Source organism: Mizuhopecten yessoensis, unplaced genomic scaffold (assembly GCF_002113885.1).
Source record: "Mizuhopecten yessoensis strain PY_sf001 unplaced genomic scaffold, ASM211388v2 scaffold8449, whole genome shotgun sequence".
Classification (NCBI taxonomy): domain Eukaryota; kingdom Metazoa; phylum Mollusca; class Bivalvia; order Pectinida; family Pectinidae; genus Mizuhopecten; species Mizuhopecten yessoensis.
In genome coordinates, this window is record NW_018407553.1 from 740,864 (window position 1) to 755,939 (window position 15,076).

At 33.8% G+C, this 15,076-nt stretch overlaps 1 protein-coding gene across 1 annotated transcript; it reads right to left on the reverse strand.

The window, feature by feature from the left end:
- Positions 1-3,723: 3,723 nt before the first annotated feature.
- On the reverse strand, positions 3,724-12,607 carry LOC110455985. Its single transcript, XM_021506483.1, has 2 exons — positions 11,776-12,607; positions 3,724-4,017 (listed from the first exon to the last, which is right to left on the reverse strand). The coding sequence occupies exon 1, from the start codon at positions 12,593-12,595 to the stop codon at positions 11,783-11,785; it is 813 nt and encodes a 270-aa protein (XP_021362158.1). The 5' UTR covers positions 12,596-12,607; the 3' UTR covers positions 3,724-4,017; positions 11,776-11,782.
- Positions 12,608-15,076: the final 2,469 nt, after the last annotated feature.

The following is a 15,076-nucleotide window of genomic DNA, read 5'->3' on the forward strand; positions in this document are numbered from 1 at the left end:
CTTTCATTGATATGAACAGATACTTGCAGGAACGATTCATATACAACTTATTAGATATTCCCTTGAAATGTTTTATAATTTTAATAAAACCGAATAAGGTTCTTTTTTGTTTACGCTAAACGTGTATATTTTCACGCTACACATTGAGTGATCAACCCTACGTTGTGGACTGATAGATACAATCCCCTCTTTAAGATCGATATCACAGTTTCTCTAATTACCCACCCCCAGGTGGCAACAACAAACACCAATAGGCTGTTCACAACGCACCGGCCTGCACCAGTGACTGTTTAATTATTAATAATAATTTCAAACAACATTTTACAACAATTTGTCATGTATATTTTATCCTACACATCTACAATGTATCTCCTAGACATTTACCACTATTTTTTCAGAAAAATAAAATTTTTTATACCTCCGTCCTGACCCGTGCGTTGACCTGAACTGAGGTCCCAGCAACACTTGCTGTACGTGCTACAAGTGCACATGCCCTACAGGTGTCGCCACCTATCGGGGTACCATTAGAGAAAACAATTTCGCGCTAATTCCTTGTAGTCAACCGCGCGAAATATAAATTGGTACAGGCATTGTCAGGAAATTTATGGACTGTGTTTAATGTACGTTGTTCAAATAAACTCTTTCATTAAGGTAAAGTGGTATGTATATGATTGACATCTATTTACTTTTTTAGCATTGTCATTTGTCTAACACAATACAATTAGTGTTTTAGTTTAAATGTGTTCCTACTTTAAATTGGTACCAACTGATTAGCTGCAAGTTTCCCCGTTAGATATATAAATATGTTATGGACACCCATGATATATTAACAGTGTCAATAATATGTAAGTATGTGAGGAATGCGAGTTCTATCCGAGGTTGCAGAATTTGAACCCGAACCTAGGTTTGCCTGGGTTCTGAGCTCAAGTTCAACAAGTAAATATAGAATATTTATATTTTTGTGATCACCTTACTTAATTCAATATGACTTGTTGTTTCTCGAATCAAGATATACCCTCTCTCTCTTTCGTAGCTCAGGAAACAACAATACAGTGGGAAAAGCGGGAAATTAAACAGACTAAAAATGATGATTACAACAAAATTTATATTGTACCTAGATTAACCTTTGCGGTATTTGATTCTGTTATGAATAATTAATTGATTCTTGGGACTATATGAATCCCGTTTTTATTGTTTTACGAGGCCGTTGCTTTCTTGTCCTATGTAGTATAGCAGGAAATGTACGTATGAGAGGTTCGTACGCCAAGATAAAATATGTATTCTTCAGTAGGTGCAAGTTCGTCGCTACGCTAATTGCTTTTTTCAATCACTTATACATCTGGGGTTATTACTTTAAATCACTCTACTAAATGATGATTAACTAACCTAATTACAACAAGGGTGTCGAAAAGTGGAATATCAGCCTGAAAGTATTTTTGTATAAAAATCTCTCTCTTTTTGTTTGCATCATTATACCTGGGAAAAGAACATTTTCTTTTATGTGATGCTGAAATAATATAGTTATCATCCAGAATTGTAAACTTTTTGTAAAAAATTTAATGTAAAATAAAGGATATTTCATTCTTACTATTCTAGTGTACGAAAACTTTCCACAGTATGAAGGGAAGTGGTGTTATTTTATATATGTATGCAAAAATTCAGTCCAAAAAGTGGTAGAAACTATTCATTACGCACAACAAAGCACCCTGTGTACCCAAAAAGATGAGGGCCTAAGACACCTCCATGGCGTACACCGGAAAGCAATACAGCGGAGAGCAATACACCTGATTAAAGAATGAAATTCGTTGCAAGCCTACAATAAACCTTTCAGTGCAAGGTGGGTCACAAAAAAATCCAAACTCAGATTTGCTTCATCACTTGGTGTGATTGTTAAAGGTTTTGTTACAATTTTAACAATCAATTTTGAGATCAAATGTAATATCTTTGTGACTTTTTAGAAATTGTTCTTATACATTTTGTTATCATTTTGCATACATTTATCAGCAGAGCTTTGTTTTTACATTGCTTTTAGGGAATATATTAGACTCATCTGTTAATATTCATCTCCTAATGAAGAGTATAGGTATTGGCGAAGGTTGTCATGGTTTCTTCAAGAAATCTCGTAAATGTAAAGGTACAAGACTGTTAAAAAATCCACAATAAAAATGGCTTTTGGATATACTGACTACAAGTGGCATGTATTGCTCAAATGAAGATGTACTGTATTTGCCCTAAGTGCTAAATAAGAGCGTAAATGATCTGTTTGATCCAGGGCTTGATTCAAAGTATGGACTAAGTTGATCGACGGACCAGCAAAATACACAACAGCGATGGCAGTGACCTCTAACTTACCGCTGTTCAGAAATAACAGATTGATAGATATGATATCATCAAGTTCATCAGATATGCTAAACATTATTGACAACGAGAAATAAACATAACAGTGAAATCGATTATACTATTGGCTAATTACATATACGCATTTCGCTGACGACAAGGTAGCTAGGCATATCCCCTGGCCGCAGGTGGTTAATGTGTATGTTTATACTTTCCGGGTGTCTTTTTCTACAATAGCTGGAAAAGTTTTCCTTTATTTTTCATGAATGCATTGATTGTATTGTTAGATAAACTTGACAGGTAAGCAAATAATCAGATAGTGAAAAGGGGTCACCGTAACTGTTGCATGAATTAGTATTTATTCTCTCATGAGTTTGTTGACAAATCTGGAAGATTTTAACTTAAACTATACTAAAAATTATATAACAATGTGTTTGTATTTGCTATTTTATAACAATAACTCTGGTGCAATTGGGAAGATGGCACTGTGTATAGTGACAGTGTCTTTGAAGTGCCTTCAATCAAACACTAGGCTATTAATAATTGAAGTATATAGGCTATATTAATTGAAATGTTAAAATATATGATATTCTAGATATTATTTTTTGTAAATATGTATTAAATGGTTCTAGTATTCTCCTATATTAATTCGAACATACACTACATCTTCTCTATAATACTCTCTTTCTAGATATATATGTATATATGAATGTATGAAATGTGTGTATTTTCTCTGGAAAGGGCTTTTATAGGCAATGCCTTTGCCTAATCCAATTGTGGTTTTTTTAATACAATAAAATTGATTTGAAATGAAATTAGTATTGTGTAAATCCGTATCTGACGTCACCGATGTATATTTACTTACTTAATTAACTGCAACCCCGGAAATCAAAGGTATGCGGTTAGCTATTTGATTGGTTTCAGGTAAAAAAAAAATAAAGGAACAATCGCTTGGCTGATACCTGTCCTTTGAAGTTTACAGAGTAGCGACACTCGACTGATTTTAACGTTACGCTGACGTGCACTTCATTTGATGTAAATCAAAGGATACAACTAGTCCAATGTATTATCTACAAGGCGGCGCGTACAAAGTTTGATTTTGTCAGGACATATTCAAGGGGAGCAGAGAACGCAGGAGAGCTTAACTCCTGGAGTATCGAGGATGTATACCGACGTCTTGATTACAAAGCAGACTCATGATTATTGTAAAAAAATTGGAATATGTTCACACTCTGTTTACACCCTTGAAGGCAGACAAGCTATACTCTTGGTTGAACAAGACGAATACGTACAAGTTAAGAGGAAAATAACTCTTCAATATCTTTTACAAGGGAAAAGTCAAACATTAATAACTAACAAGCAAACGACCTTGACTTAAGTGTTCCATTGTCGAGAGAAGGCTTTATTGTGAATTCATATAGAGTTTCGTTGATCCAGAGATTGATATTTCGGAAAATACAATTTTTGGAAAATTTCCAGCATTTTTTCAAAAAGTCAACTTTCCACGAAAAGAGAGGTTTGGTTTTTATTGACAATGCAAATAAAGAGAGAAGTTTATCTGACTATGATGTATTTATTGGTTGTATTGTTAAAATTTATCAATCAATTATTTTTTTCTATCTCTGCAAAAGCGGATTTTCCGTTCATCCTTCTTTGTATATGTACCATCAGAACTCCCTCCTGAAACATAAAAAACGCACACATTGGAATGTATAGCACGAGCTATTCAACCTACAGATTCATTAACTGATTTGTATATAATTTGTTAAGATAAATTAGTGCAAAACTAGCTTTCAGGGGATTTTATATACAACTATCTAAACTTTATTTTGTGTCGTATAATAAAAATTGCTTTAACATCCCCAAGAATAGAAGAAGTCTTCCATCGAGACATACCAAGCAAGGAGTACCGAGACATACCCAGCAAGGAGTACCGAGACATACCCCTTTAAATGCCTACTCAGAAGAACATGAAATGCTGACGATACTTGATGTATGCAAATATAGATGTTCTGGAAAAATCTTTAGAAATAAAACAACAATATAAAACTAAAAGTCAAAAGCAATGGGAAACTTGCATCAGGAATGCATTCTGGTGTTGATCATTGGGAGAGTAAAAGGACAGACGTTTGACTGGATAATAAAAAAGGATTCCAAAAAATGTTAACTTCTTTTTTTATGTATCCAGTCTCCCTAAGCCCACTCCCTCCGATTCAAATGACTTTCCTTGATAATATTTCATTTTTCCTAGTACTCATTCTATGTACACTTAATGTTACCATATATATACAGAATATTAGATCGATATAAATATTATTAAAAAAAAGATCCGAAGGAGAAGAGACAGGGGAACACTTACATGTGAAAATCTGTTTTTATCGTTACTATAGGATAAGACTTCAACTAGCATCATTATTCAAATTTGAGTCACCCTATAGAATGATGTCTAGTGGCAGGTTACCAGGATACCAAGATAAATCTAGAGAATCACGTATATTAGAATACAGAGGACAGATAGAAAAGGAATTATAAAAATGTTCAAAGGGATGTCAACCTAAACATTCGACTGACGTTTTAAGAGTAACTCTGAACAGAACATGATTAAGTTAGTTAGTTGCTTTACGGCCCAGCGACGGTTAGTCGTATTGGTGGACCTGATAACGATAACAATGAACACCTTCAAAACACAATAGACCAAAAGGATTGAATGATAAAGGATTAAAACTGCATACGTGATAACGCAGCAAAATCGTCAGATATTGTTTTAAAATTTCAAATGTTCTGGCATAGACTAATTTCACTATTCAATAATCTTTGACAATGTTTCATACCACGCACACCATAATGAGTATCATGTCTTTTTAAAATTGGCATACGTATGAGTGTTAAATGTATGAGTGTTATATGTATGAGTGTTATACGTATGAGTGTTAAATGTATGAGTGTTATATGTATGAGTGTTATATGTATGAGTGTTATACGTATGAGTGTTATACGTATGAGTGTTATATGTATGAGTGTTATATGTATGAGTGTTATACGTATGAGTGTTATACGTATGAGTGTTATACGTATGAGTGTTATATGTATGAGTGTTATACGTATGAGTGTTATACGTATGAGTGTTATATGTATGAGTGTTATACGTATGAGTGTTATACGTATGAGTGTTATATGTATGAGTGTTATACGTATGAGTGTTATACGTATGAGTGTTATATGTATGAGTGTTATACGTATGAGTGTTATACGTATGAGTGTTATATGTATGAGTGTTATACGTATGAGTGTTATACGTATGAGTGTTATATGTATGAGTGTTATACGTATGAGTGTTATACGTATGAGTGTTATATGTATGAGTGTTATACGTATGAGTGTTATACGTATGAGTGTTATATGTATGAGTGTTATACGTATGAGTGTTATACGTATGAGTGTTATATGTATGAGTGTTATACGTATGAGTGTTATACGTATGAGTGTTATATGTATGAGTGTTATACGTATGAGTGTTATACGTATGAGTGTTATATGTATGAGTGTTATACGTATGAGTGTTATACGTATGAGTGTTATATGTATGAGTGTTATACGTATGAGTGTTATACGTATGAGTGTTATATGTATGAGTGTTATACGTATGAGTGTTATACGTATGAGTGTTATATGTATGAGTGTTATACGTATGAGTGTTATACGTATGAGTGTTATATGTATGAGTGTTATACGTATGAGTGTTATACGTATGAGTGTTATATGTATGAGTGTTATACGTATGAGTGTTATACGTATGAGTGTTATATGTATGAGTGTTATACGTATGAGTGTTATACGTATGAGTGTTATATGTATGAGTGTTATACGTATGAGTGTTATACGTATGAGTGTTATATGTATGAGTGTTATACGTATGAGTGTTATACGTATGAGTGTTATATGTATGAGTGTTATACGTATGAGTGTTATACGTATGAGTGTTATATGTATGAGTGTTATACGTATGAGTGTTATACGTATGAGTGTTATATGTATGAGTGTTATACGTATGAGTGTTATACGTATGAGTGTTATATGTATGAGTGTTATACGTATGAGTGTTATACGTATGAGTGTTATATGTATGAGTGTTATACGTATGAGTGTTATACGTATGAGTGTTATATGTATGAGTGTTATACGTATGAGTGTTATACGTATGAGTGTTATATGTATGAGTGTTATACGTATGAGTGTTATACGTATGAGTGTTATATGTATGAGTGTTATACGTATGAGTGTTATACGTATGAGTGTTATATGTATGAGTGTTATACGTATGAGTGTTATACGTATGAGTGTTATATGTATGAGTGTTATACGTATGAGTGTTATACGTATGAGTGTTATATGTATGAGTGTTATACGTATGAGTGTTATACGTATGAGTGTTATATGTATGAGTGTTATACGTATGAGTGTTATACGTATGAGTGTTATATGTATGAGTGTTATACGTATGAGTGTTATACGTATGAGTGTTATATGTATGAGTGTTATACGTATGAGTGTTATACGTATGAGTGTTATATGTATGAGTGTTATACGTATGAGTGTTATACGTATGAGTGTTATATGTATGAGTGTTATACGTATGAGTGTTATACGTATGAGTGTTATATGTATGAGTGTTATACGTATGAGTGTTATACGTATGAGTGTTATATGTATGAGTGTTATACGTATGAGTGTTATACGTATGAGTGTTATATGTATGAGTGTTATACGTATGAGTGTTATACGTATGAGTGTTATATGTATGAGTGTTATACGTATGAGTGTTATACGTATGAGTGTTATATGTATGAGTGTTATACGTATGAGTGTTATACGTATGAGTGTTATATGTATGAGTGTTATACGTATGAGTGTTATACGTATGAGTGTTATATGTATGAGTGTTATACGTATGAGTGTTATACGTATGAGTGTTATATGTATGAGTGTTATACGTATGAGTGTTATACGTATGAGTGTTATATGTATGAGTGTTATACGTATGAGTGTTATACGTATGAGTGTTATATGTATGAGTGTTATACGTATGAGTGTTATACGTATGAGTGTTATATGTATGAGTGTTATACGTATGAGTGTTATACGTATGAGTGTTATATGTATGAGTGTTATACGTATGAGTGTTATACGTATGAGTGTTATATGTATGAGTGTTATACGTATGAGTGTTATACGTATGAGTGTTATATGTATGAGTGTTATACGTATGAGTGTTATACGTATGAGTGTTATATGTATGAGTGTTATACGTATGAGTGTTATACGTATGAGTGTTATATGTATGAGTGTTATACGTATGAGTGTTATACGTATGAGTGTTATATGTATGAGTGTTATACGTATGAGTGTTATACGTATGAGTGTTATATGTATGAGTGTTATACGTATGAGTGTTATACGTATGAGTGTTATATGTATGAGTGTTATACGTATGAGTGTTATACGTATGAGTGTTATATGTATGAGTGTTATACGTATGAGTGTTATACGTATGAGTGTTATATGTATGAGTGTTATACGTATGAGTGTTATACGTATGAGTGTTATATGTATGAGTGTTATACGTATGAGTGTTATACGTATGAGTGTTATATGTATGAGTGTTATACGTATGAGTGTTATACGTATGAGTGTTATATGTATGAGTGTTATACGTATGAGTGTTATACGTATGAGTGTTATATGTATGAGTGTTATACGTATGAGTGTTATACGTATGAGTGTTATATGTATGAGTGTTATACGTATGAGTGTTATACGTATGAGTGTTATATGTATGAGTGTTATACGTATGAGTGTTATACGTATGAGTGTTATATGTATGAGTGTTATACGTATGAGTGTTATACGTATGAGTGTTATATGTATGAGTGTTATACGTATGAGTGTTATACGTATGAGTGTTATATGTATGAGTGTTATACGTATGAGTGTTATACGTATGAGTGTTATATGTATGAGTGTTATACGTATGAGTGTTATACGTATGAGTGTTATATGTATGAGTGTTATACGTATGAGTGTTATACGTATGAGTGTTATATGTATGAGTGTTATACGTATGAGTGTTATACGTATGAGTGTTATATGTATGAGTGTTATACGTATGAGTGTTATACGTATGAGTGTTATATGTATGAGTGTTATACGTATGAGTGTTATACGTATGAGTGTTATATGTATGAGTGTTATACGTATGAGTGTTATACGTATGAGTGTTATATGTATGAGTGTTATACGTATGAGTGTTATACGTATGAGTGTTATATGTATGAGTGTTATACGTATGAGTGTTATACGTATGAGTGTTATATGTATGAGTGTTATACGTATGAGTGTTATACGTATGAGTGTTATATGTATGAGTGTTATACGTATGAGTGTTATACGTATGAGTGTTATATGTATGAGTGTTATACGTATGAGTGTTATACGTATGAGTGTTATATGTATGAGTGTTATACGTATGAGTGTTATACGTATGAGTGTTATATGTATGAGTGTTATACGTATGAGTGTTATACGTATGAGTGTTATATGTATGAGTGTTATACGTATGAGTGTTATACGTATGAGTGTTATATGTATGAGTGTTATACGTATGAGTGTTATACGTATGAGTGTTATATGTATGAGTGTTATACGTATGAGTGTTATACGTATGAGTGTTATATGTATGAGTGTTATACGTATGAGTGTTATACGTATGAGTGTTATATGTATGAGTGTTATACGTATGAGTGTTATACGTATGAGTGTTATATGTATGAGTGTTATACGTATGAGTGTTATACGTATGAGTGTTATATGTATGAGTGTTATACGTATGAGTGTTATACGTATGAGTGTTATATGTATGAGTGTTATACGTATGAGTGTTATACGTATGAGTGTTATATGTATGAGTGTTATACGTATGAGTGTTATACGTATGAGTGTTATATGTATGAGTGTTATACGTATGAGTGTTATACGTATGAGTGTTATATGTATGAGTGTTATACGTATGAGTGTTATACGTATGAGTGTTATATGTATGAGTGTTATACGTATGAGTGTTATACGTATGAGTGTTATATGTATGAGTGTTATACGTATGAGTGTTATACGTATGAGTGTTATATGTATGAGTGTTATACGTATGAGTGTTATACGTATGAGTGTTATATGTATGAGTGTTATACGTATGAGTGTTATACGTATGAGTGTTATATGTATGAGTGTTATACGTATGAGTGTTATACGTATGAGTGTTATATGTATGAGTGTTATACGTATGAGTGTTATACGTATGAGTGTTATATGTATGAGTGTTATACGTATGAGTGTTATATGTATGAGTGTTATACGTATGAGTGTTATATGTATGACTGTTATACGTATTACTGTTATACGTATGAGTGTTATATGTATGAGTGTTAAACGTACGAGTGTTATATGTATGAGTGTTATATGTATGAATGTTATACGTATGAGTGTTATATGTATGCTTCGGTCACAGTTAATAATGTCTGCTCTGTTTCTTAAACGGCAATGAAGAGCTTTCACTTTATGCAAACACAATCATGAAACATACATATTGTTTTGAATTATTTATTTATTTATTTATTCATATATTTCATGGTACTTACAGTTCTTGACTTTCTGATAGATACGTCAAGGACATTCCAAGCTTAAATTATGTAAGGGGAAAATGGTAGTTCTCCTGAAAGGAGACAGAAATAATACCGCAGTACTTATAAAGAGTTTCTAATGTTATAGAAGCAATTTATAGTCAGGTCTACCATCTTTTTTTTATTTTTATTTTTTTTATCTTTTATGACACACATAAGTATTCGGTGCAGCACTTGGTATAGCGACAGTTTTTCGCCTTTCTCTTTGTTTGCATAGCGGTAGCCAGCCAGTGTGAGTGTATATTAATTCGGCCTTCGTGTAAATGGGGTGTGTATATATATGTATATATGGGGTAAAGAAGTAATTCCAACAGTGTGGACAAGTTTAGGTTGTCAAATTTTCGGAACGATCCGCTCCTTTATCAAGACACAGTGAAACAGAACAGTTACATGTACATATACATCATATTACAAGAAGATAGAACTGATATATTATAATTAAAAATATAGCTATTATATAAAACCAAAAGTCCCCTCGGCTAAAGACAGCCGAAGGCAGCAATTAAGCTGAGAGCATCGCGGACAAGGAACGCTGATGTAGAGGACCTATTCTTGCGCAAGATGCACTATCACATAAAGTGAGTCAACGAGAGATAAGCACCAGAAAGCTTTATATAGATATAAAGCCCCTCAGTCATATACTTGTCACTTACATTTTTATACTTTAGTACATATGATACCCGGCACGTGTTTCACAACTAGTTTTGGTTGTTATTCTATAAACTGCAAAACAACATCGTAACATATATGATCTCGACACATCATTGTTCATAACAGTTCTAAAGACGTTCTATAACTTTAATAAAAAAAAAAACAATGTCTTGAAATATTTGTTCTATCTAAAACTAATTATGATACAAGCAAGCAAACGACATTCTCTCTTGAGGTTTTGATGGGCTTAAGAAGAACTCACGTTTAATCACTTATAACTGTAATATTGCTAGTATTAAAGGAATGATAGCACGTGACAAAGCAATTTCAATTAAGGAATGCATAACATATACTATCCTATCCTATCAGGCCTTCGTATACACCGACAATAACAGGCATTTGAAAATTGGTCAAATATATTAACGTATATACATGTATGCTTGCAGGTCAATAGAAATGAGCATATATAGCAAGCTAGTAGGCTTATATCAAAGTACTTCATTTTATTGAAGTGTTTATCATTTCAGTTTGTAATTATTCGTAAATATTTTAGGAAATTTCCGAGAGAAAAAATCTTCTTTGAAAGCCATCCAAAAAGAAAGAAAAAAAGAAAAATCTGAAACAGCAATCGGTAAACTTAATGGACTTGATAACTATGTTAATCTTCATTGATCTATACAATACCATGCGTCAGTACTGACATCAGTAAGGAAACCAGTGCGTCAGGATTAGCATGATGTTCAGGTCACTGATCATGACATACCCTCGTTTCCGAAATAATCAAGTATTTTATAGCTAGGCGAGATGTCAAAATCGAAATTTCAATGAAATGTAACTCAAAATGTTAATTTCTTAGCCAGATGTTCGCAAATAAATTAGAAATATCAGTATATTCGGCATTTAAAAATAAAATCTTGTATTGTAGTGAGTTTTAATTACATATTTGAATATGTATTTGTATGTTGTCTAAAAAGATTAGATTAAACTGAAAACAAATGTAGTATATTGGCTTCGCTAAGATTCGAATGACCACGCCACTGTCACCGTTTAAGCTTACTTGTCTGTTATCGGGATCCAAGCTCCTCTTGTGGCGACTCTGAAACAGACGGCTTAGTGGCGCTCATCGCAGCAATCTGTCTTTTTAATGTCTCAATTTCCCTTTTATTGTTTCGATACCCCATTGTGAAGGTCGAGCGCAGAAGATTCACGGACGATTTAATGCTGTGAACTTGGGAGGGAAGGGGTGGGTCTGCGTTCGTGGCAGATTCCTCAGCCTGTATCCGCTTACTTAGATAGGCAAGTATTTCCGCCTGTCCAGCGTTTTGTACCTTAAGGTCGTCCGTCTCTCGTTTTAAAGATATTATACTTTGCGCTTGATGCATAAGTTGGGTCGTGTGGGATAAAATCATCGCCTGAGCGTGGTCAGTAAGTTTTGAAGATTCGTTCTGAATTCTCTCCACTATTCCCATCATTTGCTCTTGCAACGCAGAAAATTTAGGTTCCAAGGACTCCTTAGAATTTGTAACCATGTCTCGAAGCCCTTTCACCTCCTCTGACAGTGCTGCCATGCTAGAAACTTTAGTCTGAATTTCTTGTAGATCCATACGGAACCTTGTGCTGACATTCCTTATGCTTTCAACTCCTGTGTCCAGTTTTGACATTTCCCTTGACAAGGCCTCGGACATTGCCTGTTGTCTCCGTTCAGCGATGACCAGCTCGGAATTGATGTGGTCAATGGAGTACTTCATCTGGGAGCTGTCTTCGCCATTGCATTTTATACCAGAGGAATCGGGCACTGTAAATTGATAATGGCAGTTTTCCGACTTCACTTTTACAGCCAAAAAAGCAGCCACAAACAGGAGAGTTACACGAAACATTGTGTCCGTCCTGGCGGGTACCTCAGCTTGGAATGACCCCTGTAATGTTGGTCGGGTGATTAAGTTCCGTTACTACCGGAGATGTCAGATGTCTACCTTGACGATCATGCTGTCACTTATTGAGATGTTCAACAACCTTAAACTTTTATGAGTATTAAACTACGAAAAAGAATAATGTATCCACTACATAAGATAAACAAACTTTAAACACTCTATAATTCCATGAATATTTAAGACAAGCTATTTATCAATATGTATATTTAACTTTTCACGTCAATTAAAGAAGCATGCAATCTTACACATATGGGCGTATCTTCTTTCGTGATGGTTTTCAATCAATGATAATTGCCTTGTTTATAAAAAATCCGAATGATATTAATTTTTAAGGACACAGTTAAAATGAAATTGATATCAGCCACAATATAAACTCCATTTAACATTCGGACTTTCCGGCCTAAACAAACATGGGTGGGGCGCATGTCTGTGTCGATACTCACTTGTTCCACGTGAAGTCTTGCTGGCTACATATTTGTTTGTTTAATGTCGGACACGGAACCTCCCATTTTGAGATAACAGCCTTATGGGGGCGAATGATATAATCCTCTTCACGTACTCAGAAGTATCGCCATATAGTTTTAGATTATTTTAGATAAACAGTGAAAAAATCTGTATACTTAATTTTAATTAAGACTGTTTTTGAGAGCGAGATTTCTTGGCCATAAAAAGTATACGAAAAAAAAAGAACAGGGCATTTAATTTAAGGTGGCTCCACACTTTCGCAATCAACCAGCAAAATTCGTTGAAACTTTCATTTAATGGTTATGCAACTATGTAGAGTGAATTTTATGAAAATCTAAATATTCCGATAGTCTGGGGACCTTTTTGGAAAAAATACCAAAAAATTGAATTTTCGCCACTTTTAATATTTTCCGTTTTTTTTTGTGTGTGGCATTGTTCGGAACAATAAGAACAATGAAAAAATGAACAGAAGCATTTATAATTAACCCTACAAATATCTTATTTATCGCAAAATATGTAACACATGTTACACAAAGTGTTTTTATTGAATTTGAACGGATAAAAGTGATTATCTACAAGCTAAAAGCAAACAGAACACAAAGATCTATACATATAGAGTGGGAAATTGAACAAAATATACACAATGGCTTTATAATTAATTTATTTTACATTTTACAATCACTTTGATCCGGGTGAGAGTTATCTCCCTTGAAAAAATCGGAACTTATTGCAGAGGGATGACATTTACACAATGACAGTTGTCTCTGTTTACATATAACAAAAATGATGGAAATAAATAAAAAAAATATGATATCAGAATTATCAATTTATTGTTCTTTAATTGAACCAAATTACCCTCAGTCATGTACACTTTGGACATCATCCCACAGTCCGCTAACTCACGGTATATCTATAATTATGTGACGTTTACAGGGGTTCGTATCAGTCACTTCCACTGAAGATCCTGATTGTCTATACTACATGTAGATGTTATTTGAGCTACTCAGTGCAGATATATACAGATAAAGTAACTTGCATAATTGGGTACCTTTTCTAATGAATTAATCAATATAATTGCTGTCTTAAAGCACTCAGTCCCTCTGAGAAATGTACAACACTATGATCTAATAACTATGAAATATATAACAACAAAATGAGTACTCAAAACGAAATACTGAGTACTCCCTACTCAAAATGAAATACTGAGTACTCCCTAGCCAACAAATGATTACTCCCTACCTGGGACTATACAAAAAATTGCCTTCTGTAAATTAGCTATACCAACTATAAACACATCTAAGAGAGGAGTACTCCCTAAAACGAGCACTCACTTTACCTAATGTATGAACTGAATAACTGAGCACTCACTACATATAATACATGAATCACATATCCAAGAGATGAGTACTCCCTAGAACGAGCACTCACTCTAACAACAGCTAAACCGAGCCTCTCAAAGTAACTACTGAGTACTCTCTAGCTATTACATGCCAAGTGCTCCCATACACTTTCTCTCAATCACAGGGCAGACCCAAGGTTATAATTCACCATCATGTGATGTACCGATCACATAGAGTAACCGTAGCGGAGAAGGGAAGCCTTGCTCAGGCACATCTACCTCCGTACTTACTCTTCAGTAAATTATCTCTATGCCTTTGCAGTAAGATACAGGGAAGCCTTGTTCAGGCACGTCTGTACAATACTAGCATATTTACCTTTCACAAGTGTTTCTGTCTCTGCCGACGATCGAACGAAGAGTGGGCTGCTGAAGTTAGCCGACGGCTTTTTATAGTCTGCTGCCAGACGAACTTAGCGCCACCTATGATTCTTCAGTGTCATTAAAACGTTTACATAAAATCCTATAAATACATGTATACTTCAAGCGTCTATTTGACAGCGAAGGTTATCAACAAAATGAGGGACATACTACTTGACGGCAAAGTGGAGCCGTGATTCGCCACA

What these genes read in the sequence shown, in the direction of transcription:
- LOC110455985 (XM_021506483.1), bottom strand. Translation starts at nt 12,595, where the DNA reads ATGTTTCGTGTAACTCTCCTGTTTGTGGCTGCTTTTTTGGCTGTAAAA.